General features: G+C 40.2%; 1 protein-coding gene across 13 annotated transcripts in view; it reads left to right on the forward strand.

Moving 5' to 3' along the window:
* Positions 1 to 27,942, forward strand: part of OXR1 (oxidation resistance 1) — a 302,655-nt gene that overhangs the window by 203,739 nt on the left and 70,974 nt on the right. For 8 of the 13 annotated variants that reach the window (XM_069779895.1, XM_069779893.1, XM_069779894.1 and 5 more), the window contains one exon: positions 22,154 to 22,236. In XM_069779895.1, coding sequence (XP_069635996.1) covers positions 22,154 to 22,236 — 83 coding nt within the window. Of the gene's footprint in view, positions 1 to 952; positions 1,002 to 9,465; positions 9,706 to 22,153; positions 22,237 to 27,942 lie in introns of those variants that run through there. The other 5 variants (XM_069779897.1, XM_069779900.1, XM_069779899.1 and 2 more) reach the window with 4 other exon arrangements.

Genomic DNA, 27,942 nt, shown 5'->3' on the forward strand with positions numbered 1-27,942 from the left:
GTTGACCTTAGTAGGGTTCATGGCTAAACTAATATACTCTATATATTTCCAACCTGGAACTAGTATAATTCATTAACATTAGGACCTATAGTTGGGAGAAATAAGCTTTTGACTTCTGCAAAACACAGCAACCTGTTTCCTCAATGAGAAGCATGTCACTAGTGCTTCACACTTAACCACTGTCCGCCAAATCACTTACCAATCCCGAGTATTGATCCTGAGGCGCTGGAGTAAGAAACCTTGACAGACAATCATTAATTACCTTTCAAAAGAATTGTGTTTCTTTGGGATTTTGTACACAATATATGTACACAATATTTCACCCTCAGATGAAATATGAGGAAGACAGTGAGATTTGCCATTAGCCATTCTAAATGAAGCCTACAGAAGAGCCCATCTAAACAAATAGAAGGAAATTAATCAGAGGCAAATAGGATCTGTAAAGCTGTGTATGTGCATAGGTTCTCAATGGTGTATACAGCATTGCAGCTAAATGCGGCTGAACGCAAGAGACACAACATACTGCAAATCATTTCTGGGGAAAACTGTGACAGTAATCAAAGACAAGATATCAAAATGTGAGAGAGAGGTGAGAGTTAAGCTGCTAAATCTTAGGGGGAAAACTAATGTGTATAAGATACAGTTTCTTAATTCAGAGATAATACAATAATGGACAGCCTTCAAATTATAGCTAGCTAGAAGCAATGTATTTGATTTTTGAGGATAAACTGTAGTAATTATCCCCACAAGGACAGCATGAGTAACCATCCACAGGTTTTCTACATGATAGTATGGGAGCAAATGAATCAGGCATATGCTTGTGATGTGATGCCAGTGGGGGAGGGAAGGAGAGAGAGACCAGATGTTCCTTAAGAAGCAAGATTTAATAAGAAAGAAAAAGCAGAACTTCCTCCTAATAAGATCAACATACTCCTTCTTGGTTTTCATTCAAAAGAAAATTTCAGGAATGTCCTGCACAAATTTAGATGGCTCAGGAAAAGGTATGTACAAAAGGCTTTCATACACTTACTTTATTTAAGGAAAACAACCACAAAAACAGGTAGCAAAGAATGGAACAGAATTCACTCTTTTATAACTAATCCTTAATCCTCGAATGCACTGCCTAAGCAGGAGCAAGTAAAATAGAAAATCAGCAATTCTTATTAAAAGAATAAAATTGCAACAGAAGGATCAGCTGTTGCCATTAGCCTTATTCTGGCTCCTGATAAATTCTGATGATATTTTGGACCCATTTATCTAAAAAATACCGCTCTACTTCAGATGGCATTCCTACTTAGAACTAGCATTATGTGGCTGCTCATCAGTTGTCCTTAATTCTGCTTCTTTCAGGTGTCTGAGAAGAATCATTTTGTTCAGATCCATTACAAGGATCCTTGTGTCTTAGATATCTTCATGTCTAAGGGTTGCAACTAAAACTCATAACCTATAACTAAAAGCCATGATGTTTTCTGAATTGGAAATGGATCTGGTGCCAACTGAATGTAATGGGAGCATGTGACAAGCAGTTGATTATATCTTCAAACAGACAGAACCTGTTCATTATATAGAGTCATTTCAGTGATTATTAATGCGAGCTTTTCCCCCCAAGGCAGGACTATGGTTTTCTGAAGTATGAGGATCTTGCTATAAATGTTAGGAATACAGCTGGTCATGAGGTGGCAAGATACTGATCACAAAGCAGACATTTTTTGTGTTAATGATCTGAATCAATGCTTTGATTTGAAATCTCAGTTCCATTATGATTGCTTAGTCTTCAGAAGTGGTGTACAACAGAACTGAACCTTAACAACTCCATGCTACCAGAGAGACATTCTGTTTTGTTATGAACCAATCTGGCAATGTAAAAAGGTCTGTTGTGAATTGGAATCTGGTTGTTTTGTTTCTGAGCAAGTATCAGCAACCTCCTTACATGGATACAGCACATTAACAATATGATAAGCATTTATGAGTGTTAATGAAAGAATAGTTACAGTTATGCTGAAAAAAAGAAAAAGGATTAAGTCAAGACTGTTTGCCTAAGATTCAAATACCTGATGAATAATCAATTTTCTGATCACCTTTTGTAAGCAATTATTTATCATTTGCATAATTTAGACCTCTGTGGAGGATAGGATTAGCTAGTAAATACTACAGAGTCATCAATTATACTGTCAGTGTTTTGAACACTCAGTTTCAAAACACATGATGAAAGAACAAAATGTCAATGAGATGATGACATGAAGACAGGGAGACATCTGTGTCTACTGAAAAGTAACTTTGTTCAGCTAGTGTTATACCCAGTGAGCATCCTTAAACTGCACGGGAGTCTGTATATGCATGCACATGCATGCATATCCCTCAGGGTCCAAATTAATTTTCATAAAATTCCCTGAACAGAACACAATGTTCTGTTTATAATAAGCCACTATTGACCAAATAAGTATGAACTGAAGACCTGGAGGTCATTTCATATTTATTTGATAAGGTAGTCTATATATAGAGCTGTGTAATTGCCGTTGAAACTAAAGTTCTGCCGTAAACATGGAAAAATCCCAGTATGATATGCATCTGTCCTCAAGGCCATATTTGAAAACTTCCATACTGATATCTTTGATATTCTAGCAAATGCTGACATGATGTGTTATTGTTGAATGGACCATTCTGACATCTAAGCATAAATATTATACTTTGGGAAAATAAGAAAAATACAGATTTAGTTTTAGAATATACAGTTTTGTAATGCTAATTCTGTCACTGCTTTTGGAAAAAAAATAGCATAAATGAGGGTTGGATAGTGACTACAGGATATAATTTTTCAGGGAAGATAGATAACTGCAGGCAACAAAAGTTGTTACTTACCTGAATCTCTGAAAATTCAGACCATAAGCAGCTGAAATTTGGTGCTTCCAAAAGTGTAAAAAAATTCTGGCATGCTTTTGAAATCTGATCAAATTATTTTGCAGGATGACGTTTAGTGTATTTACGGCGTAAAATACACTAACTCACTTTACACTCACTTCTATTGAGTTTCATATGCTTAGTATGCATTTTTGTAACTACACTATGTATGCCAGTACAGGACACTTGTGAATCAATTAACTTTTTTTCTCTGGTTCAGTAATGTCTTGGATTTAATTGTATGTTTAATTTGTATGGTGTTTCTATCTTTATTATCTAATTTAAACTATGGTATGAAGCTTTTTGAAATCTGGCTAGAAAAGCAAAAATTGCTTTCTCCTTAAAGGTGAAAAGGACTTGTTGGGCTGTCCCAAGTGTAAATAGTCTGACTTGGGTTAGGTTAGATACCAACACAACAAACAAAACCATAACATTTATGTAACTACAACCTATATCAGAAGAGACAAAGCACAAACAGGTCAGATGTTGCAGTGGCATCTGACAGGAATGACTTGTCCTCTTGAAACTTTTTAGATTTGGTAAGACAAAAACTAAACATGGTGAATGTTACAGTACTTAAATATTATGAAATTAAACCTAAGGAGCAGTGCTTTGGACTGCATGTTTTGATGCTTAAATGCATTGTAGCGGGAGGCTGAGGTGCCCAAGGTCCAAATGTTCTCCTCAGCCTGGAAAAACCTAATGTCTAGTTGTGGTACCTTTATTTTATACAGCTTCTACAAAAGGAAAGGAAAGATTTATTGAGCCAGATTTGAAATACTAATAAAGTAGGAGTTTGATTCAGTTTTCTACTGAGCAACTCCCCTAAAAGAGATGCTGTAATGGTTTCCTGTCTTTTTTGGTGTTATTTCAGGGATAATAAACAAAACATAACCTATACTTAAAGTATCCCAGTCCAGAACCAAGGACTGCCAAATTCCCTTGTTGCCCATGTTTATTCTGCCTTGTTCCTTCAATGTGACATTTTCTGCTGAATAGTGAACAGCATCAGTGATCAAGGTGGAGGCTGGCACCCATTTCATTCTAATCTTACAGGGAGCTGGTTAGTAAAAACAGAATTAGATCTCTTCCTACTGAAGTCTGAAATTCCAGGTTTACCATTTCTGAGGCTAATATGCAGATGATAGCTTCCTTCTTGCTGAGTGTCTAATCTGAAAAGAGGATGTGGTATTGTGAAACCTGTATGAACAGACACACCTAACCCACAGTTCTCTGTAAAGAACCTGTTTTAAACATGCCCATTTAGTTAGTGTCACCTACTGGTTATCTCTTTTAAACTTCTCCCAAATTTATAGTGACACCAAATTGCCCTTTGGAACTATCTGGACCTTCTTAATCACAAAAATAGACTTGTGCAACTGTTTTTACTTCTGGAACTGTGTACTTCCATACTTCATCATTGAAATTAGTGGGTTCATAAGGAAATATGCCTGAGAATGTGGGAGTTCTGCATGCCTCAGTCCTAGCCCCTCCTTCAGGGACTGCATGTGCATTTTGCATTGTATTTAATTTTTACTGAAACAGCATTGGAAACAGACGGCAGTCTGGTTTTCTGTGTCTTAAGAGTTTAGCTTTTTCACTAGGAAAAAAAAACCAATTCCTGAATTATTTCACATTACTAAAAATAGGTTTCATTAAAAATTAAGAGAGAGGTTAGGCTTTTATGCATGTTCTAATTCAAATCCCTATTTTAGCCACTCATTATAGGTTTTGCAACCACATAAATGGTAAGGTCTTGACCAGACATGATAATTTAGAATACTTAACAAAGGCATCCAGCATCCTCATAGCATCAGATGAGAGTCAGTGCCTCCAGAATAAGTAAGGAAGCTTAAATGAGGCATTTGGTTCAAACTGTCAAAATTACATACTTGCATGTAGGTTGCTTATATGCAAATGAACACGGACTGATTGCCAAATGACTGACATCAAGATTTTCACCTTGGAAAGCATGTACAAACCTCGTTTCTCACAAAACAAAATAGGGGTTTTGTGTTAGTGCCTAGTGCACTTTTGCCTTGGTAGCACTAGAAATTTGGCAAGATGAATTGCAAGAGGCCCATATCCTGTACACCACGCATGTGAACTGGCCAAGACCTAAGGAAGCTTGCACAGCATCTGCTGGCATTTTGCCTGGATTAGTTTTTTGCATTTTTTTCACAAGCAATGAATTTGCATTTATTTTCACAAGCAATGAATCTGTCCCAGAAGAAATGATAGGTCACTACCACTTGCTGTGTTTTTATCTTTTTTTTCTCCTTTGCAATACTTTTATATATAATTCTATGTTCAGACCTTGGAAATACTCTTTCCTCATTGTGTCCTTTTCTCTTTGACCAAAACTGATCCCAGATCTGTCTTCCCTACACCACCAGTTCTTTTAGGATGCAGCTCAAGCAGCTCTCTGCCTGCTCTAGTTTGGGACTTTGGGATCTAGCTACAAGACCAGGTTGTGCCTTTATTTACAGCACCAGATTAGCATAATGTGTGATTAAGCGTTGCATCATAAATGCAGACATATTCTGTCAGGCATTTCTTTAGCTGCTGAAGGTGTTTTTGTGTGTAATACCGACATGAAGGCATCTCCACTTGTGCCACAGTTTCACTATCACTTTGAACTAACATACAGTAACACTGAAAACAGAGAGGCTGGCCTGCAGCTTCCCCTCTCCCTTTCCTTTCGTCCAGCCACTTCCACTCTTCTGTTGCTTTGCAACTTGTGTTTCCACAGGTGCTTACACACAACTCAACCAGGTCTGGAGATCTAACTGGGGGTAATATTAGCCCCTCAAAAAAATAAGTATGTTTAGTTAGTTTTGACTAAACTAAAAGATACTTTTAAATGGATCAGCTTTACTGCACAGTTTGTTCACCTGCCAAATGAATGCTCGTGCTCACACTGGTAGCACCGGAACAGGCACAAGCAATTAAGAGCAGGTAGGACCAGCTCCTTCTTTTGGAGGGGCAGTTTTAAGTGATTGGCTTACAGAGATACGCTTTCTGTGCTGATACTACAGGCCAGAAAATAAACCCAGGATTGATCCTTGTTGCACATTCAGAGATCAAATACAAAGTTATTACCTGCCCTCAGCAAAATCCTGGTTGTTTCTAGACATTAAGGACATAAAAGCAGTATGATCAAGTTTCTGTAAAGGTGTTCAAGATCAATAGAAGTGTAAAAAATTATTATAAATATTGTAGAACATATTTATATTTAGTTTAGTTTTACGGCAAAAGGGACACACACTGCTTATGTATGTAGTGTTTACGTTGATCCTACCAATTAAAAAGTTGAGGAACGCTGCAAAGCTTTTCAGATGGAAATGTGGGCTATAATCTTAAGTCCCAATATATTACATTTTATAAATGACACAGGATTAAGCCTGGTCAGTTTTCAGACTGGAGATCTTTTGTCAAAAATCTTGCTGTCATAGGTGTGGCACAACTAAGTAGAAACAGCATCTTAAAGCTCATAATAATATTGCTGGATGTTTGTGTTGAAGATGCCTACTGAATTAGTATAACTCTGATTATATTCTTCACAATGTAATAATAATGCAATAATAATGCTTTTATTACCTCAGTGTCTTGAAATTTTATCAGTAGTCAACGTCACATATCTTAAAAAGTAGTATTACCTTTTATGAGCACAGATACCTAAATCTTGTTTTTATAGTTAAGACAGTTCAGTTGAAGAATTTGTTCTTCCTAAGTAAAAACATTGCTAAATGGATGCTTTTGAGTGCGGGCAAGGATTTTCAATACTATGAAAATTGCATTGCAGTAATAGGTGATCATTTTATACTTCAGTTAGACTATGACCTCACCTGGAGTACTGCGTTCAGCTCTGGGGCCCCCAGCATTAGAAAGACATGGACCTGTTGGAGTGAGTCCAGAGGAGGGCCATGAAGATGGTCAGAGAGCTGGAGAACCTCTCCTATTGGAGACAGGCTGAGAGAGTTGGGGTTGTTCAGCCTGGAGAAGGCTCCGGGGAGACCTTATAGCAGCCTTCCAGTACCTAAAGGGGGCCTACAGGGAAGATGGGGAGGGACTCTTTATCAGGGAGTATAGTGATAGGACAAGGGGTAATGACTTTAAACTGAAAGAGGGTAGATTTTTGATTAGATATAAGGAAGAAGTTCTTCCATTGTGAGGGTGGTGAGGCACTGGAACAGGTTGCCCAGAGAGGTTGTGGATGCCCCATCCTGGGAAGTGTTGGCCAGGAAGGAAGGCCAGGCCCCCAGGCCATGAGGCTTTGAGCATCCTGGTCTAGTGGAAGGTGTCCCTGCCCATGGCAGGGGGGTTGGAACTAGATGGTCTTTAAGGTCCCTTCCAATCCAAACCATTCTATGATTCTATGATTTGTGAACAAAGCAGATGAAAGCTGCTAAAATACAAATTCATAGTTATCAAAACATTTACCTTTATCAAAATGTTGGCTGAATCTGAATCTGCAGCCTCTATCACTGCAGTATAATGATAAATGCTGTATAATATGGGCTTCGAAGAGAAAAAAAAAGAACTGTTTCAAACAACAAAGGAAATACATGCAATAAGTACAGTAACAGAGGTGCATATGTGGCTAGAGTACTGGTGGACAAGCCAGCTCAAAGTTTCAAAAGTGCTGAGCACCACAGTTGTAAACTCATGCCTGGTGCAAAGACATAGGTAAATTTGCCTAAAATGGAATCAACAGGGCAAAAGAGCAACCATAACTTCTTCACAGCAGAAACACTGTAATGAGATGAAAACTAATTACAGTGTTTAGGGCAAGACAGATCTGGTAGGCAGAATAGTTTACATACTAAACATCTAGTGGTACTTAGACCATGCAGTGACTCTGCAGTTCCTGATTTATTCATTAGTCCTGGAACAGACAGATTACACATACATTTCTACTGGCAGGTTTTGGGGGGAGGGAGGGAGAGCTAATTCTGCTGAAAATTTCTAGTTCTGTTTCAGTGAAAAGGTTTTATTTGAAAAAAGTCTTGAACATCATTAGCTCCTGAGCAGGAACTGATTTAAGTAGTAGAAAGGTTGATTTGAGAGTACTGTTTACATCAAGTAACCCTCAGAAATCAGCACTCCAAAATGCTGACGTTAAACTCTGATTTAATTGAGCAGCTGCTACAAGTGAATAGGAGTTGAGATGGCTCAGCACTTTGTTCCTCTGTTCTGCATGTACACAATAGATTTGGCTCAACAAGAGCATTTTTTATTAAACAATGCTTTCATTTGCAGCAAGATGCAGGATATAATTGCATCATACTCTGATTAGAATATAAGGACATTACCTTAGAGTTCTGCGTTCTTAACGTCTATGGCACAGGTAGTAAGTATAATGATATGGCTGTTCTTCCAGCCTCAATACGTGCAGAACGCACATCGTAAGGCACATCTTAATCATGAGATTCAATACCTTAGATGTTTCTTTCTCTACTAAAATGCTGGATCATGTTCTAACTGGTTTTATTTCTTCAAACCTTAAAAGTTCCAAGAATTCCGAGGACAAAGAATGTGAGCGTACAAATGAACACCAGAAGCCAATCGTCTTTTTCAAAGAGAAAGAAACATTTGGATACCTAGTAAGTTCTGCTGGAAGACTGAAGGGACGTTGCGAGTTCAAAGGCTGAGTCAGTTATCAAAGTTGGCTAACGCACAGAGGAGGACGGGGTGACTTGGCTGGGCCAGCACAACAAGGACAGTGGCATCCCAGATGGCAGGCCAGTCTGAGAGTGTGAGGGATCAGAAGCGGAACAGCAAAACCACACAGCTGGTCTTGTTTTACAGTTGCAGTGGTAAAACATCTTAATATCCACAAATGTGAGAAGATTTAGTAAGAAATTGCCTTGATTCGTGGTTTTCATGCTGCTTAGTAAGGGGAAGCAGAGACCCGAAGCTAGAACTTAACAGAAAGCCTTGCAGCACGTCCCCGTAAAGCGACGAGCTTTCACAAAACGCAACTAAAACCCCAAACCGCGGAGAAGTTCGTAAAGGCGTACAGGTGGCCATGGGTCTGCCCGAGACTAAAGGGGAGCCGTGTGCCAAGCGCCCAGGTTACAGAGGCAGTAAGGAGACCCGGGCGTCCACCGCTCCCGTTGGTGGCCGGTGGCCGGCAGCCCCCCTCATGGCCTCTCGGCCAGCGGACAGGACGCCTTCTTGCAGCAGTTTGGGAGGCCTGCCTCCGCCCTCCGCCGTCCCGTGGAAGAACAAGGTGCCTCCGCAGGATGCGGGGCGCTGAGGCAGCTGCGGGCGGCGGGAGCCGCTGAGGAGAGGCTGCCCCTCCGCCGGAGGGCGGCCGCGGCCTAGGCGGCCCGCGTCCGCCGAACCCGGCCCCGCGCGGCGCCCCGCGGGCCTGCCCCGGCCCCGGGCGCGCCTGGGCGGGGGCGTGGGGTCGGCCGCGGACCCCCGCGGCCTCGGCTGTGCCGGCCGGCTTCTCTCACGGCCCGCGGGTCGCGCCCGTCCGCGCCCAGCCCCGGCGGCGGCGCCGCGGCCCCTTTAAATGGAGGCGGGGCCGAGCCCCAAAGTTTGCACAAGTTGTGGAGCGGGGCCGGCGGCCGCGCCGAGCTCCCTGTCCGGCCCGGCCATGGCGCCCCCCGCCCGTTAGGAGCCCCCCGTCCCGTCCCGCCGCCATGGACTACCTCACCACCTTCACCGGCAAGGGCGGCCGCCTCCTGCGCGGCACCGCCAGCCGCCTCTGGGGGGCCGTGCCCGGCGGCCTCCGCCAGGTCCGCTTCCCGGACAGCCGGAGCCGCGGGGCACCGGGCCCCGCCAAACCGGCGCCAGGTACCGGCGGGGAAGGGGCCGGGGGGTGCGGGGGGGGGGGGGGGGGGGGAGCGCTCGGTCAGGGGCCTCTCCGGGCACCGGGTTCGGCTTCTCGCCCCCTCTGAGCCTCCCCGGCGGGGAGCGAGCTGCGGGGGAAGCGAGAGCTGTGCGGGAGCAGGAGGGGGCGAGGGTCCCTTCCCCAGCCGGGAGCGGCCGGCGGCTCCCCCGCCGTGCCCCGGGCTCGCAGCCTTGCCCTGCCGTGTCCCGGAGACCTGCGGCCGGCGGCTGTGCCCGGGCGGCTGGGAGCGGCCGCCGAGGGAGGAGGCGGCGGGGGAAGAGGGCGAAGGGAGGGCGGGGGGGGCCGGCACGCGGGCCAGGGCCTGCCCCGCCGGGCCGTGCCGTGGCGTGGCGGGGCGGCTGCCCTGCCGCCGGCGCCTGCCTGAGGGGAGGCTGCGCCCCGAAGGGATTGCACCAGAGGACGGGTCCAATAACAACAACAACAAAAACCAAACCAGCAGCTTTGCTCTCGCTGCTCGTCTTCCTGATTTCCGTGAGAGTACTGCTGCGTGGACTTTCGTTACCCACCCCTCCCACACACAGGCACAATTTCCTGGTGCTGTTACTGACCAGGGTGAAGGAAAGAGACTGGAGTAGGAGCTCCCTGGTTTGAGATCTCCTTTGCGTACAAGGTGGTTTCTGCCTCTCACGTGCTCCTGAAGAACAGGCAGCAGTACTTTGGAAGTAGGCTTGGTGATGGTAAGGGCAGAAGTAGTACCTCTGCCTTTCAGTGGTCAGACAGCAGACAGTAAGTGACTCTTTTTGTCCTGTCCCTGGGAGGATGAGGGCCGCTTTTGTCACCCTCTTTTCTTGATAACGTTGTTGGGCTGTACGTATGGGTATTGTAACTTGCTCATCTGAAGCGAGTACTCAGATTGGCGAGACACACCTGGAAAACTGGAGGGGTGGACTGTGAACGTACACAGACTGTGGATGCAGAAGACGACTGGGCAATAAGGATTCTAGGAGCAATCAATGCTATTGATTGGCAATTAAAAACAAACCATGATGTAACTAGTAAAAGCAGCATGGTCTAAGGACTACTTGGAAAGAAGACGACATATGAATTAAGTTTGTGAAAATGCTTTCTAATAAATCTGAAGAGCAGCTTCCTGTTTCAAGAAGCTCTGTGCTAAGTGGATGATTGCATTTTTGTCATTGTCCACAGGTAAGGCTGAAGTCAGGTCTCTAGTGAAAGGTAATATTAAAGACCATTATGTTTCTTTGTTACTTTAGGTTATTTTGGAAGAGTAAAATAGTTGGTTTTTATCAGGAGAAACAAGATCTGGTACTTACTGTAGTAGGCGAGGCAATAGGAATGCCCGTGCCGTCTGTCAGGTGTAGATGATGTCTCCTTGTGTGCCTTGGATCACACGTCTTACACAGAACAGATAATAGGCAATGAGCAATATTTACAGTGGCACTCTTTCTCTCTTTATTCTGTGTACCCTGAGACATACAGGGAGAGAAAGAGACAGCAACTAGTGTTTCAGCAGTGAGATAAAGTATCTTGAATAAGGCCTCTACAAAGTATTAAAGGCTTGTTGATAAAAATTACTTGCACACTTTTGCAGAAGCAAAATGGCAGTAAAACTCTTCAGCTTTTTCTGGTCTTCTGATCAGTTACAAGGCCATGTGTTCAGCTGTTTGTCTAAAGCGTCTCCTGTGATACATGTGGTTTCTTGGAGGGAGAAGCTCTCTGTGACTATTATTTCCCCTCTTGCTCAGGGATAAAGGATTAACTTAGACTGCATTATAATGTTTTGTTTTTTCCCTAGCTTTGAGCAGGAAGTGATTTCCTCAGATACTTCCATAATGTAATACTTAAAATTTGTGTTAATGAAAAGTGACTGCAGTTCAGGAATGCAGGGTGGGTTTCTGTGTACATAGAATTTTTGACAGAACCATACTTTGAGCTTTTCCTAACCTAGGCAGAGCACACTGTGTGAGGCAATTAGATCCTGGCCCTCCCATGCTGTCATCTTCTTCACAGGGTTTCTGTCAGTTATGGGCAGAAACAAATTCTTGTGACTGTAGAATTCTTCTGGCAAGCATTTTGCTGGCTTTCACAAACCTCCTGTGCCCTGGTAATGGGTGCTGTGGAAGCTGTAACAATGATTACAATACTTCAGTTGAAATCCAACACTGTTTTAATTAGAGATGGGTCCCCTGACATTAACTTAAACCTTAATGGCAAATTCTAACTACTCCAAATGTTCAATCTCTGTATGTGGTGTTCTGGATCCAGGCCTACCTATTATTCTATCTTTTTTCCCACTTAGGACTTTCAGAAGGATCTTTTCAGTGTTCATTTTCCTTGCATGGTTCAGTTGTGACTATGCATTACTTCTTAAAAGAATAGTTCTTCATAAATACCTTAAAACCCTGTTTCACATTTCTAAAAGAAACCCTGACCTTTTTTTTTCTTAATTATTTTTAATTTCACATCTACAGTAAAGTATTTCAATTTTATTTGTGTAATATTAGTAAATTTACATTTACTGTTTTCTCACTTGTCTTTCTAAGCAGTTCAGCAGCTGCTCTATAAGATTTTCAAGTTCAGGGAGGCAAGTCTGTTCAAGTGCTGTGCCTTAAATCACTGTTCTGAGCCTGTGTACTTCTTTGGGTACATACAGAACAGTTTATAGTATTTCTTAGCAGGGAGAAAGGAGACACTGGGAGACTGAGTAGTGCCATAGGAGGCTGTAAACCTGTTTAACTAGTTAACATTGTTTGTGTCAGCAGCCAAGTCAGTGACATAACTTTAGAAAGGCATTTTGTCTTTTAATGATTGTGGTGGAGGATAAAAATGCAAGGAGAACCAGAAATTCTAGAGAAAGCATCTGGCTTTAGTAAAGGCACTAACAATAACTTCAGAGTGTAAAATTCCTTTAAAAAATAAAAGGCCTTGTGGGCTTTGAAATACAACTTCAATAGATAGTCTGTTGATAATTTCTAGGAAGGGCTAGTATGTATGTATTCAAGGCCTGGATTTACCTAGAGACTTTAGCTTGGACAGAACGTAGCTTTCTCGTTTATTGGTATATATTGTGTTGAAGTTGCATGTGTGTGTTTATTTGCTTTAAGATGCAACTCAAGGCTTTAGGGAATGTGTGATTAAAGATTATCTTTACTGCAGAATTAACTTGAACGTTCAGTTTAATTTGAGTCTCATCTATGCAAACCTCTTAGTTAAATGAGCCAACAGCATGCCTCATAGTTTAGTACGCTCTTTGCTTTGTCTGCTGTGTAAGGGGGAGTGTGGCTGGCAGTGAGGGACATGGTTACGCTTCTTTTCTGTGACACTGGTGAGGCCGTACTTTGAATATGCTTTTTGGTTTGGTGTACCACTGTTAAAGAAGGCTGCTGAGAAACTGTAGAGGGTCCAGCCAGTATGCTGAGGGGCGCAGGGCACATGAGCTTTGAGGAGGGATTGAGGGAGCTGGGCTTTAGTCTTGCGAAGAGGAGACCAAGGCAGCTTAGAGGCAATCTAACTGTGACCTACATCTGCCTAAAGGGGCACACTCTTCTCAGTAGTAAGAGATGATAAAAGAAGGGGCAGCAGCCACTAGTTTTAGCTTGGGAGGTTCAAATTGGACAATAGAAAAAACTTCGCAAGGAAAGTGGTTCATCACTGGGACAGATTACAGTTTTAAGCTGACTTAATTTGATATTGACAATGTTTCTGCTTCAAACTCGAGGCTGGAGTAGATGTACTCAAGAGGTTTCTTCCAGATAACGCTTTCATTCTGTGAGGATATACTTCCATACCTGGATTCTCATGCTTCTTCCCTCCTGGACGTTTTCACTTCACTTCTGTTTGCAGTCACTTCATGGAGGGAGGTGATACACTGCACAGGCAGTCTTGACTTCCTGCAGTAGTCTCTAAATACAGAAGTTAAAGAAATGAGAATCAGTGATTCAGAACTTCTTGCTCAGAGAATCCTCTTAACCAGTCTGTCAGGGAAATTGTTCTAGCTGCCTTCTATTAAAGGATTTTTTTGTTGTTGTTTTTCTCCCTCAGGCTCGACTTGATTGTTCAGTTCTGAACCATGTGGCCTGTGGGTTTATTTACATTTTTTTCTTAATCAGCTTTTGAGTCTTAATTGGTGAGATAACCATACATGGTATATCCAGTAAGCCATGTGGCCTGTCAGTCCTCTGTACTATGGTGAAGGTAGCAGCAGCCCATTGGAAAGATAAATGTGCAGGGCCAAGTTATAGTACATTTGTCAAGTCTTGCTGTAAAAGTTAGTATCTTCCTTTCTAAAAATCTGTCTCAGAATAAAGCACACATAAGAATAAAGTAGGTTATTTCTTCACTTCATCCTATTCAGTACTTCGGTTTTAAGAAATTAACTTTAACAGGTGTATGATCAAGTATGAGAGAGGCTTCAAAGTGGGGAGACACAATTCTGCAAGTTTTCTTGTACACACTGTTCCGGATGAAGCACATGTGAAATGTACCAGCACCCTTTACAAAGATGCTAATGCTTCACTTCCATGTCTGAAAATACTTCAGTTGGTACAGGCATAAGAAGCAAATGTGATCTTGGAATGTATCAGGCCGGTGACTCAGTCATCTTGTGATATGTTAATGTATGCACAATCTCTTCTTCCGGCTTATGCGCTACTAGTATATACAAGTTCTTTACTATTCCCTCAGTGTATGTGATGTTAAATGATCTTTTACTTCATGTTATGCTTTGTACTACTACATCTTGCCCTGCTTTTCTTTCTCCAAGCTTTGGGGCTACAGAATTCACTGTGTGTCATTTTGCCCAGCCTTTGCTGTTGATTGTGCTGTGAGTTTGTTTGCTGATGTGAAACTGAACTGTTTTAAAAACTAGTCCATTGGGAACTCATTGATATACCCCTCCATTCTGCTAGTTTCTATTTCACTCTCCCCTTTAGTGAATTTTTGACATAGTTTACAATTCTTACTCCATTTTTTACTGTTCAGTAGGATTCCCACATGTATCAGATGTTTTACTGAAGTTCAGTGTGTATCTGTTTCAGTTGTCTGCTAGATTAGTTTTTAATCTAAGTACAGTTTATTCAAGTAATCTGGTATCCTTTGACTGTATTACGTGTTTGTTTTAATGCATGCTCATGGCTGCCTTTCGACTTACTACATGTATCAATAATACCGTTCTGTTCATCACTAAGTAACACACCTTGCTGTGTTGTATGTGTGGATCTCCTTCTGGCTTGGTTTGGAGGTGGCCTTATACATCTGCTTTGCCTGCCAGAAAAATGTGGGAGGAAACAGAGGTAACTAGAATTGCAGTCAAGACCATTTAGGCCTGCTTAAAGTAGGGAAGACTGTGACTTCAGGCTAGGTTTCTCAGTGCTTCATCCAGCTGGACCTTGAAAATGTCCGGAGATGGAAACCGCAGAACTGCTCTGAGCAATTAGATTTTTACCTTTTATCCAGTCAGAAGCTCTGCTGTTTGTCCATTATGTCTGTTGTCTTTTGTTCTCCCACTGTACATCACTGAAGAGCCCTACTCTGTCATCTTGACACCTAGGGGGAAGTTATCTAGAAGGTATGGGATGCTGCTGTTACAGTCCCTCAAAACCATCTCTTCTTTAGGCTGGAGAACCTCTGTTCTCTTAGCCTCTTCTCACAGCCCCTGACCACCTTGGTGGCCCATCACTGAAATAGTTTTCATTTATCAGTGTCTGTCTTATATTAAAAGAGACTGGAGGGGTGGGGGACAGGAACACTAGAGCCAGTATTCCAAAAGCAGTCTGAGTGCCAAGTTAAGGAGACTAGTTGCTTCTCTCTGGCACTTTCAGTCTGCTGGCTATGCTCCTATTAATACAGCTGTGGATGCTGTTGGCTGTCCTTGTTGCCAGGGCACACGGCTGGCTCGTGTTCAGCTTGCTGCCTACCAAGACCCCCAGGCTTTTTTCAGCAGAGCTGGCCCCTGGCCAGGCAGTGCTAGCCTGTACAACACAGGGGATTCTTCCTTCCTGTGCAGAGGACTGTTGTCATGTTGAATTTCATAAGGTTCCTGTCAGCTTGTTCCTCCAGCCTGTCCAGGTCCCCCTGAATGGCAACCCTGCCCTCAAGTATGTTGACTGGTCCCCCAGTTTGATGTCATCAGCAAACCTAATGCAATAGACTTGTACAGTAAGATGTTTACTGAAGCATTGGGTATAATTTCACATACACAGTAGATCTCTGTGTGTGTTAGCAGAGCAGTTGCAGTGCACAAGTCTGCTGTATTATTAGGATAACCTGGCTGACTTTGAGCTTAGAAAAACTAGGTACCATTGGCTTAAGTGTGATAAGGCAAAGTGTAAATTCTGAAAGATCTAAGGATAGCTTGATATTGCTGCTTGATGGTCAAACTGCTTGTGTGGTATTGTGTACACTTGAAGATATATGACTAAATGGGCTTAAATACCCGAAAGAGGTGGACAATGATTATTAATTGGAAAAGTTGACTTCCTTTGCTGTCTCAGTAGAACAGCCATGATTTTTGCAAGTTTTCATTAATATATGAATCTGGTCTGCAGAGAGGTTGTACAGGAGGTAGAGATTGCACTTAGGTAATCTCTAATGTATTAAACTGTATACATACATGTTTCAGATGGAACTGGGAAGGAAGCTTACTGTTGTGAACACGTGCTGTGGCATAACATTTGGTGAAGCATTTCTGTTTACCCTGAACGTGAAATGTTATTTTAGAAGAAAGCCTGTGTGATGCGCACATATCAGGAGCATCACGCATGGAGCTGGCTTTATGTCTCCTAGTCATTTGGAGAAGCGGCCTGCCTTAAAGTTGTTTCTATTGAATTTTTTTTCATTCTGAAAGCATGCATTTAATTATTTCTGCCTACGTGCTATGCAGCTGACTGGATGGCAGAAAAGAGGGTCTTGTGTTAGGGGAATCACAAAATGAACTTGGAGTAGTGCTGAATCTATGTTGCAGGAAAAAGCTGTTTTGATGTGGTGTTAATGCTGCATCAGCACTTCAAAGGTCTTGGATGCATTTAGTTTGGGGGTTTGCTTGAGAAAAATGTGAACAAAAGAATCATGTGGAGAGCAGTGATAAGGATCAAGAGTTTTGAGAGCATGACTTACTCGGAAAGACTGAATCATGGAATAAGTAGTTGCTTAGCAAGAGGAGGCTAAAGGGGGCATTGTTTATGACACTGCCTTGGTCTGAAAACTACCATTTTGGCTAGAAAACTAGAGGCTACTAGCATCTTGTAGGCTATTAGGCCCTCTTTGTTTCTGGTTCCTAAGACATTGGAAGATAACTGAAAATAATATTCCGGTAATTAGCGTAAGCATATCTAACTGCAGGAGGGGGAGAAGGGTCAATGAGGCAGTTGCTCTACTGAGATGTAGCCCCGGCTATTAGGAAACCCAAGTCACCAAGCCTTATGGAATATAAAGATTTCCTACTTTAATCTTTTTTGTTTCTTTATGTGAATAGATTATAAAGATGTAATTGTTATTGAGCAGAACTAATCTAATAAAGATGTAATATCTATGCTTTCTTAGTTTATCAAATAGTTGTTTCATGTGCTGCTAAATAACAATGTCTCTGAGAATATTTCAAAGAAAGACTACTTTTCTTTCCTTACTTTGTTGTGATTCAGTTTCTAAAAATCTTTGGCCCATATGTGCTGCATGGTTTTTTTAAGATCCTGTGAAAAATTGTGCCCTAGACAAGCATTTAGCAAGGTTGCTGCTTCTGCCTTTTTCTTAAACACATGTAAATCTAATGCATAAATTGCAGTTCTCATTGGGGGGTGGGGATGGGCAGGGGGATAAATCCTCTTTTTCTCATCTTCTTGACTATAATAAGATCAGTTACTAATTGTAAACAATTTGCATTAATTGTTGACTTGTCCAGCTTACTTGCTTTATCTCAGAGGATACTTGTTTGGTTTATCAATTTATTCCTCTGGAAAAAGTGATCTTTATAATTTCTGTCAACATTGAAATGAATAGATCAGTAATTGAGAAACATTGCAAGTTATTTGAGATTTAAGCTTATGCAGAAAAATAGTAGCGTAAAGGAAAATTTAGTACATTTTGCTCTATGTGGAGCTTGAAGATACTCCTAAGCGGTTCTTAGTATGTACCATTGCATTGTTACTCACTGTACAAATCTTGAGTTCTCTTTATCAGCTCTTATTGCCAAAGTCCAAGGGATGCGCTAGAAACATCAGCAAGCAGAAAACTGAAGGTCTACAATTCAGCTCAGATGGCATACTAAGAAATGTCAGTCTTGTGTGAATTTGAACTAGCAGCACCACAGGAATATTTTCAGTCAACCAAAATTCAGTGGCACAGGGCCATACAGAAGCAGTTTGTAGAAGCCTCCCTATAAATGTTGGAATTTAACTTCAGTTGTCTTCAAATTGCAGTTAAATAATGCCACTGACTATTGCATATTTTAAGGTCAAAGCTGCCTCATTGAAAACTGTATACTCCTAAAACATGATATTCCTAAAAACCCTTTTCCTATCTTGTATAAACATGTTGGAACAGTAAGTACTTCTCTCTGGTTGTGTTGATGATCATATGTAACCATTCTTATGCTACAGTCATTTAATCTTAAGTTTCTGTATGTATGCATTCAGGCTAAATATCAGTCTGTTGTCATTTTGAACACTGCCTTCTGCATCTTTCTAGTTCTAGTCTTTTAAATCCTAGATAGTTTAAATATTTTCTTGTCGTTTGTGGATCTGACATGTTATCTTTCACTTCAGTGTTTCAAGCTGTTGTGGAGGTCCAGTCCTGTGAAACGGTAGTTCAGAATTAAAGCATCAACCCTGATGTTACGAAAGGTCTGGTCTTGTTTGTGTCTAAAACAGCACAGCTAGAGATCTGATATCCTAGCACCACAGATCCCCTTATTAAACAAGTTACTGTTGACTCTTGAGGTTGTGTGCAGCATGGTCGGTGGTGTCAGGTTTTTCTTATACCTGTGGTCTGTGAACATCAGCCTTTGGTAGTCTCACTTGGGTACTGCTGGCCAATGAGGTAATGGTTGTGGGTAACCTAACAAGATCAGCTTGTGTGCAACAGAGTTATCAGGAAAATAAGTAAAATGAAAGGATGAGACTGATTTTTGTTGGTGCTGAGGTCTTTTCGGACCATCCTATGCTGGCAGCTGTTTCCCCTTTCGCATGCTTCCTAGAACACAAGGATGGCTGAAAGTTGCACTCACTTTCCTTTCAGAAATAAATAGCCTGCTCGTTCAGTGAGAGATAGTTGGAGACTTTGCAGTATGCCATCAGGGAGGTTGAACTCATGTCTCTGCTACTCTGACCTATTTTCACAGTCGAAATACCTCCTAGTTTTGTTTCTGAGGTGTTAGGTGAAACGGATGGGTTCTCTATGAAGAGACAGCTCAAGCACTGGAGCTGTGGGCAGAGGTGTGGATTTGGATAGCTATGCCCGGTGCTTGCCCAGCTGGGTAGTCAGCGCACACACAGCTCAGCACTGCCTGCCTCCAGCTCTTCTTGACTCGGGGGACTTAGACACAGCAGGTGATGAAACTCTTGAATTGTGTATCCATATAGTGAGGAGGAGATGATGCTATCACAGAGGGAAGGAATGGAAGTGGGCACTGATGGGAAGGGTAGGAATTACTACTGTCTTAGGTATGGAGGGGATGACATTAAAAAAAAAAAAGAAAAAAAGATAAAAACTGCAGATTATAAGCTCCAGGGGAATTTGTCATAGGAGTTCTCCTGATGTCTGCTTTCCTCCAAGGCGCATCCAACAGGGACCTTCTTTCCACACCCTACCCGCTGGTTGCTCTTGCTTTCCTGAAGTTACCAGAGTGCTCTGAAGTCTAAAGCAGCAGATCTTTCTGCCCTGAAGAACAAATAACTTTCCTTTTTTATTTCTGGCATGAGGAACAGAAGTGGTTATTTGTGCAAGACTTTATTCTACTGTTCAGTTACTGGAGAGGGAGAAGATAACTTATCTTGACCTCTTGAGTGACACCTTTCTGCAAACTCTTTAGACACTTATACATGAACCAGTAAGAAGCAAAAGGAAACTTAAATTTGGGTTAGGGAAAAAAACCACACAAACAACATTGGGCTGTATACAATTGAAGTGCATATATACATTTGTAGTATGGGGCGTCTTTATTTCTATCTAATAGTGGGGGGGTGGGGGCAGACAAGGGAAGAAGATGCTTGTTCTATAATAGGGGTGCTCAGTGTATAGATTATTAAGGCATTTACAGGATCCTGGACGAGATCAGTCTTTCTTCACCTGCATCCTTTGACTTTTGCTTAGGAGTATCTGAACCAGACTGCTGTTGAAAGAAGATGATTAGACTGCTGGCAAAGGTTTGATATGGGCTGAAAAATTTGGAACAGCTACAGTCAAGCAGCTGTTGCAGTTTTTCGGTAGCTTGCTGAGGAGGCACCTGTTGTGTTGCAAGGTCAGGTAGACACTTTGGTAACAAAATACTTGACCTGGAAGAGGAGACTGTTGGCTACTGTTAAGTCTACACACAAACTTATAGTGTATTTTAGTCATTACTGAGTTGGCTTAATTTCCCCTAGAGACATTCGTAGTGTCTTTAAAAACTGTTTATATAATCAGAAATAAAGGTTTATTTTAGGTAACTTTTTAAAAGCTGCAATTAGTAAATAAGGGAAGAAATACCTTTTAATGTATTGAATGAATATAGCTGGGTGCAGAATTACAGTGCCTAGATTTTCAGAATTTCTGGAAAGTTTTTAAAAGTTGGCTTAAAGTCTTGACTGTCATTCATAGCTATAAAAACTTAACATAATTAATACCATCCATAGATAAATTTTTATCTTGTAGGTATGGAAACATTCTTCCTCAGACTTTTTTCAATATATAAAAGAAGTAGAATTAGTCCAATGTTTATTTCTTTATTATATAAAGAATACCCCAGGAGAGTACTATGTTGAATCTGCTAGTCTGCTAGAAATCACTTTTATTGTTGTCCTCTGCAGCTTGCCCTATATAGCAAATGTAAGGTATTTGCTGAGGTTTATGTTTTTGTTTTGTTGTTGTTATTATTAGTAGTAGTATTTTGTTTCTTGGGTTTGGGCACTGCAGAACTTCCTGTGTTAATTGTGTTGTTTTGTCCCCCCCGTCCCCCCCCCGATATCTTAATAGTTTCAACTATCCATGTAGAAATTTGGGAGGGGGTATATGGAAATTCGTGGAAGTATTATCTAGTCTCTTGTCCATTGTTGCAGTCAGGATACTAGTTAAAAATAATAACACATAAAAGTTGTGTTCAATTTATAGCAAGTTTCCTTACTATGTCAGGTGAGGCTTAAAAAGACATACAGTATGTTTTCTGTTCTCAATCTAGCCATGCTAAAATACTTTGAAATAATATATTTTGTAAGGTTTGTTTCTTCTATTCAATTTGGTTTGAAATATTTTACTAAATATATTCAGTTATGGTAACAGAAATTTGAATGCTTCAAAATGGGAGTATAACTAATCCTGTTGTAGCATGAAACTTTAACGTATCTCATTCACGTAAGTATTCTGGGCTCCTTAATAGCAGATATTTAACTGTTGAAGGTGGAGGTCTTGTGACAGAGACCTAACTTAAGAGATTCATCTAAAAAAATGCATGTGTGTATGTAAATGGATATGTTAAAAAACCACTTTTCTAAAGATGTAGAATTAAATGCTTTCTGTTGTATCATCTAAGTTCACTGTTGCATTGTGTTTATCACAAATATCAAGCCAATTAGTGTAAAATAGTAGAGTTTACTTCAGGTACAAATTGTTGCCTGTTTGGCTTATGAAATGGAGGTCATCAAAATACAATGCCTCAATAGAAAAAACAGTTCTTAACTTGTGTTATTTCTTTATTTAGAATCTTTATTGTTTATGTACAGGCTGTATGTGTTTGCTACAGACAGGATAATTGCGAAGTTAAACACTAATGCTCTTTGTTTTATAAAAAAAGCTTTAAATACTCCATACTTATCAAACAATGACAAAAAATCCCAACTGATTAAATCAAACATACAGGAACTCTAGATCATTTCCCCTCTAGATGAAAGCAGACTGGGTATGAGATAAAACCAATTAAACACAGTAGTTCCAGAAACGTTGCTTGCCTGATGGGGTCAGTCTCCTATTTAGTCTTCCTTCATCAACAGCTTCCTGGATAGCAGCAAGTACTTATGCAGTTAGTTGATTCCCAGTTATCAGTCGTTTATATTGGTCAAATTCTTAAAGCATTGCAGAGGAATGAAGTCCTTATTCTAGCAGCTGGTTGTCTGTTAGACAGTCACCGGGAGCAAGCTGTGTAACTGGTGAATTAGATGTCTGCCCACGGGGCTGTAGTCAGCAGCCTGTGACAGTACTGAGAGAGGAAAATGAATTTAACACGCACGTTGCCTCAATTTTTTTCAGACACTGGCCAGAAGAAGACCCCAGACAAGAAAGATGGGCGACGAATGTCTTTTCAAAAGCCTAAAGGGACTATTGAATATTCTGTAAGTTACTGCTTTATTGTTAGAATGTCATTGCATAGCAAGTGCAGACTTAAAGTTTCATTACAAAATATAAGCAAAACAGTAATGTGCATTACCTTTAATCTTAGAATTCTGTGTATCTGATAGCTGATTTTGACAGGATTTAAATTGGGAATTAGCTAGTAGTACTTGAGTAATGCTTTTTTTTCTTCAAAAAAACTAAGCTAATCAATCTGTTGACTGGTTCACTTTTAGGTAACTAGTTAGAAATAGTAAATAACATTAATTATAAAATCATGTGCAAGTTCCCTGCTTTCAGCATTATTAATAAACTGTTGACATGAGGAGAAATAACAGAATAAAGTTGGGGAGGGAAAAGCTATATCTCGATACTGACCTTCTGGTGTTCTAATAATTTTCATAGATTACCTTTTACTGTACTGATCTGTTTCTGCAGCAGTATCTGAAAATGGAGCCTTTCTCTGCCTGTTCTGTTCTTGAAATGACCCTCAAACTGTGCTGCAGTCAGCTTTTCACATTTGTGGTTACTAAGGGAAACTGAAGTGAGAAGTATCTGTCTTGTGTTATATACTGGAAATATAATTAAGCCTATAAATAATGCTTATAGGGTTGACATTAAAATAGTGAAAGTCTGTCACAGTTATCTTTGAATGCTTTTGAAGTCGGACATGATAAAATAAAAATGAGAACTTTATAAAAAGTCTTTACTTGACCTCTTGGTGTTCTCTTATTCCAAGAATAAGAGATACGCGGGAGACTTAACTCTTAATGTTACATTAAGCCAAGCTGTGTTATGGCTTAACTACTGAGAAGGCTGTGATAGTCGTTTGGACAGAGGCAGAGGATGTGTGTATTGGAGCAAGAAGCACTTCACTAGTGTGGCTTATATGGAGAATTTGAATATAATTCTAGCCTATACGAAACACTTCCTTGAAGCTGAAATTCAAAAAAGGAATTTCTGCTGCTTAGGTTCTAGCAGCTGAAGAAGAGTAAAGTAAATGTGACTGTTGTTTCTATTACATTAACCCCATTTTGTCTGAAATAATTGGAAAAAATGCTCAGGTGTCACTCTGTAGAACTGGGGCTCCAGTCAGTAAATCCCTTAACTTGTCTCTTGCTACCATGTGCATGCATTTACCTTGGTATGTAAGATTCCAGGCAAAGCTAAAGCACCAGGGTTTCCTGTTTAAAAATAGTATGTTTGTGTCAAGATGTCATGTACTTCTATGTTCCAGTAGCTGGGGGTTTATTTGCAAAAATAACTTTCTTAATAGGTACTGAAGCATGCATCACTTCCTCATGAGTCAAAAAGACAATTCACAAGAATCAAGGATTTTTTGTCTTGAACTTAGTCCAGCTTCTAAAGGAGCCTGTTGCGTCTATGGAACATGGTGCATTTCAGCTTCACAGATGCCATATTGTGTCTGGTCTTGCTCTATATTTCACTCAGGAAGTATTTAAGTAGCATTGAGTTTTCAGAGCTTTTGGTTATGTGTTGTGCACGTATGTTTTAATAAAATACACAGACCTGACCTTTAGGAACTGAGCTTGTGTTCGCTATATGCATAAGAGAGGTCTGGTAACTATTGTGATAACTTGCTACTGTTACTATTTATGATGTTATTCCAGGTGGAGAGATGAACTTATGTCTGGTTTCTGCCTTCATCCTGCTACCTCTCAAAGCAACAGCACACATACACATATGTACCCACACACATGTATTTATACATCTGCATGTGTTGCTGCTTTGAGAATTAGTAGAAGGATGAAGGCAGAAACCAGACTTCCCCCCCAGTATTGTTGAAAATTTTGTGGTTTTTTTTTCTTTGTTTTTTTAATAATAATTTAATGTGTTAATTTTTCCAGTGGCTATATGGTTTTAAGGGGGAAGGGCTTATTTGTATTCCTGAAGTTTGGAGTGAGATGGAATCTCACTGATGCAAACTATAGGTTTTTAAGGTGAAATATACTTCCCACCAGAATTTAAAAAAAAAAAAAAAATTGGGGGGACAAATAAACAATAAAATGTATTTTCTCTTTAAAGCTAAAGCCAAAAGGCAGTTAATGTTAAAGATTTTAATCTAAAATTCCCAAAGCATGAAAACTTGGAACTACTGTTCTGTATGTAGCACCAAAGAGAAGATACCAACAGATGTGGTACTAAGTAAATGAAGCAAGTCCTAAACTTCCTCTGAAGGATACAGAAAATTCAGGTTTAATTTTGCTGTTACTGCTTAGACAGTGAACAATTTTTTTTTATTTTTTTAAGTTAATATAGTTTTTCCTTTTCTGAATGTCAGTCAATGGATTAGATGCAAATTGATATTATCTGTTGTTTCAGAATTCACAGTTGGTGCTCCAAGCCAATTGTTTTCCCTTTCTGCACACAGCTGATGCATGTGAACAGGCTCTAAGGACCAACAGAGCAAATAGTTTAGGTGAATTATTGTTACTAGCTAGAACTTTCTTTAGTGCTTTTTATGTTGTGAAAATAGCATTTTTACATTGCTTATTTGACATAACTTCGTTATATTAACATTGCATTTGAAGTCTCTTGTGTTACACACATGCTGTACAAACAGAATCAGTGTCTGCCTACAGGTGTTAGAGGAGCGAACTACAGATAAAGGAGCATAAGCAGACAGTGTTGGCTGCTGACCACCAATGATAACAGCATGCTAGCAGTTGCATGACTTCAACAAAAGCCTTCTAACCCCTCTTCCTTTTGAGGAGAAACAGGAAATAATTGTGGCTATGTATAGATAGTTTTTTCTCAAGTACTATAGACTATACAGGAAAAGCACTTTTTGTTTAAAAAAAAAAATTAGAAGTGAGCAATGGAGGCAGATGGTATGGTTTATCAGTGTTGGGAGGCTCCAATGTAAGACTTCCCTTTCCCGGCCCCACTCCCTACCCTTTAACTCTCCCAGGATTGAAGGCTGTGCTGTTCTCCTGAAATAGCAGATAAGCACCTAATACACGGAGTATGATGTCCAGATCATGAGAAGAGCCTGATATCAATTAATGAAGGTCACAGAAGCCTGTAGTAGACCAGAGTCTTAAGACTGAGTTTTAAGCCAAAGTCCTCAGTTTTGAACTACCAGTCTTCCTGCATGTGATCTTTTCCTGGTTTAATGGCAAGTCCAACATCTGGAAACTGGGTCTGGACTCTTTTTTGTTGCTGTTGTTTTACTTAGAAACCAGTTAGGTGCGTATACTGCAAACAAAACTATGGGGCTTCTGAAGTCAGCTTCTTAAGGTAAAACGAGGAATTTTTGATCCCTTCTTAGCTCAAGGGGTGTGGGTGGCAAGTGTTTTTGTGGTACCATCAATCATGTGAAAGTTTGCTAGACTTTGAACCCACATGAATACTTGGAATTTCTTGTTGTAATGACTTGCTGAACACGTTTAATTTGAAAGTAGATAAATGGTGAGGATCTGCTAATATCTTTCTAGAGTAACTGTGGATTTTGCTTTCAATCCTCCAGTAGCTTGGATAAAGAATGCTAAAAGTTGTTCTGTCTTCTGGTGCAGCTAGTTTTATTGCCATTGTAAACATTTTCCTGCTGTTTAGACTACTACACACTTCAGAGTTTTTGCTTTTTTCTTGGTGCTTCCATTTCAAAGCCAGGGATTGTTTTCTTGTCTGACTGTCATGTTTCTTTGAGCATGCCACTGTCCTAGTCTTCTCAATTTTGGGACATTTGGAAAATGTGGATCATAATGATGACATATTACTTTATATGTTGTATCTTTTACCTAATTTTAAAATTATTTTTGAAGTTGCTTTTTATGATATTTACAAGTTCTGTTTTCCTGCTGTTGTGAATTATAGGCATTAGGCCTATTAATAATTAGCTAATATAGTCATAATCTGATATTTCTGAAGGCTTGTGTACAACACCAAAGTTGTTGTATCCTCTTTTCCCCTTTGTCCTCACCCCTCCTTCTAGACTTCTCATCTCTTTAATTTTGTTAGTTCCTTTTAATACTCTTAAACGATTGTTTTGTTGTTTTCTGGTTCTTGGACAACTAGTCTTTAAATACTTTTTAAAAATAATTAAATAATTCTTTTGGAACTCTGTTTCATATGTATTCAATGTATAATTTTTAATAGAAGAATGAGCGAACTCCAATTGTTGAGATGCAATGGCAATAAAGTTCATTAAAATATCAGTAGAGAAATTGGTTTTAAATAACGTTTTTAAATAACTTTGCCACCTAGTAATCTGGCAGAAATGAAGGCAGTTTGAACCATAGTCAGTGGTGACTCTGAAGCTATTTGTCTGCTGGTGCACACAAGTGCACTTGGCAAACATGGGTATATAAGTAGTGCTCTGGAAATGGAATAGGGGTAATGGGATGTACCTCTGCTCAAATAGGGACACAAGGATTTGAAGAGTGTTTGATTTGGGATTTTATTGGAAAAGGAAGGTGGAAGGTATGGACCTTAAGTCACTCTTTCTGTATTTAGTCATATCTGAAAAAACTGATTTCAGCTAACTTAGAATTTTAGACTTATTTGTATACATATGTAAGTGACTACCTAAGACAGAAGTAACTAGGTAATAAGGTCTTACGTGTCTTATCTCTACGTAAGGGAGTTGATGACTAGAAGCTCTTGCTACTGAGTATAGGAAAGCTACTTATATTTTAAGAAGCTCTTTTTCAGCAAAAGTTACTGTACAAAGCAGAGTTTGTGTGCATTAAGTTTAACGCAGCCCTGAATAAGTGATTCTTGTTTTCTTTTTACATTTTCATTAATCCATATCTTTCAATCTTTATATTCAAGTCAATACACTGAAGGAAGCAAAGCCAATGCATGATATGTATTGAACTACTTTATGGCACCAGCTGGCCTGCTCAAGTCTGTTTCGGATTGTTTCAGGGAATAAAATAGTGTTTTCACATGTCTGGTGGTTGTTTTTCAGAGGTTTACTTGTACTGTAACAAATCTTGCCATTCTATTAAAATCATGAAACAATGCAATCACTGTTTATCATCCCCCTCTCTTCTCAAAAGGGGAAACTTCCCCATGAAGATTCAGCATGGTGCTTTAATATCCAAATATTTATGTAAAATTCTTAATATTCAGAATAGCATTTACATAGCTATATGCATAATGTATAGAAAGTGTGTTTTCTGAGAGAGAAGGAATGACTTTTTGCCCTCTCTTCCAGTATTGAATTGATGATGAAAAAAATTGGAAAAGCTGGGGGGTGGCTGTGGTATGTGGTGGCACATTTTTAATTTGTTAGTTCTTAAACTATGCTCTTCCACAGAGCTATTCTTTCAGCTTTTGGCTGTTTAGATTCTATTTTTTGAAATAATAGCCTGAGAATTGGAAAATAGGCCTTTGAATATAGGGAGATACTTCAGGAAGCCTTTATTACATGAACAGTTTCTTTGTTTTAAGGAGGTATCAGTGCTGGTCTCTGAAATCCCATGTAGTGTGGAGATTTGCCTCTGTAAACTTTACAGCCAAATAAGAAAAGGAAGCTTATATTTGCTATTCTTGTGTTCATGGTTTGTGAGATAAACTCTTTAGTTGCAAAGAGATCTCACCAGGCGGTTTTATTTCTGAAGGCTAAAGAGAGTGAATGCATTCTTAAAGGACTTAAGTTTTGTGGCCTTTAATTGGATGTTTTTAATCAATTTATTTTATATCATAAGTTAGTTTAAAATCTCAGATGTTTCAGTCATTAA

The sequence above is a fragment of the Haliaeetus albicilla genome, chromosome 3 (assembly GCF_947461875.1).
Source record: "Haliaeetus albicilla chromosome 3, bHalAlb1.1, whole genome shotgun sequence".
Taxonomy (NCBI): domain Eukaryota; kingdom Metazoa; phylum Chordata; class Aves; order Accipitriformes; family Accipitridae; genus Haliaeetus; species Haliaeetus albicilla.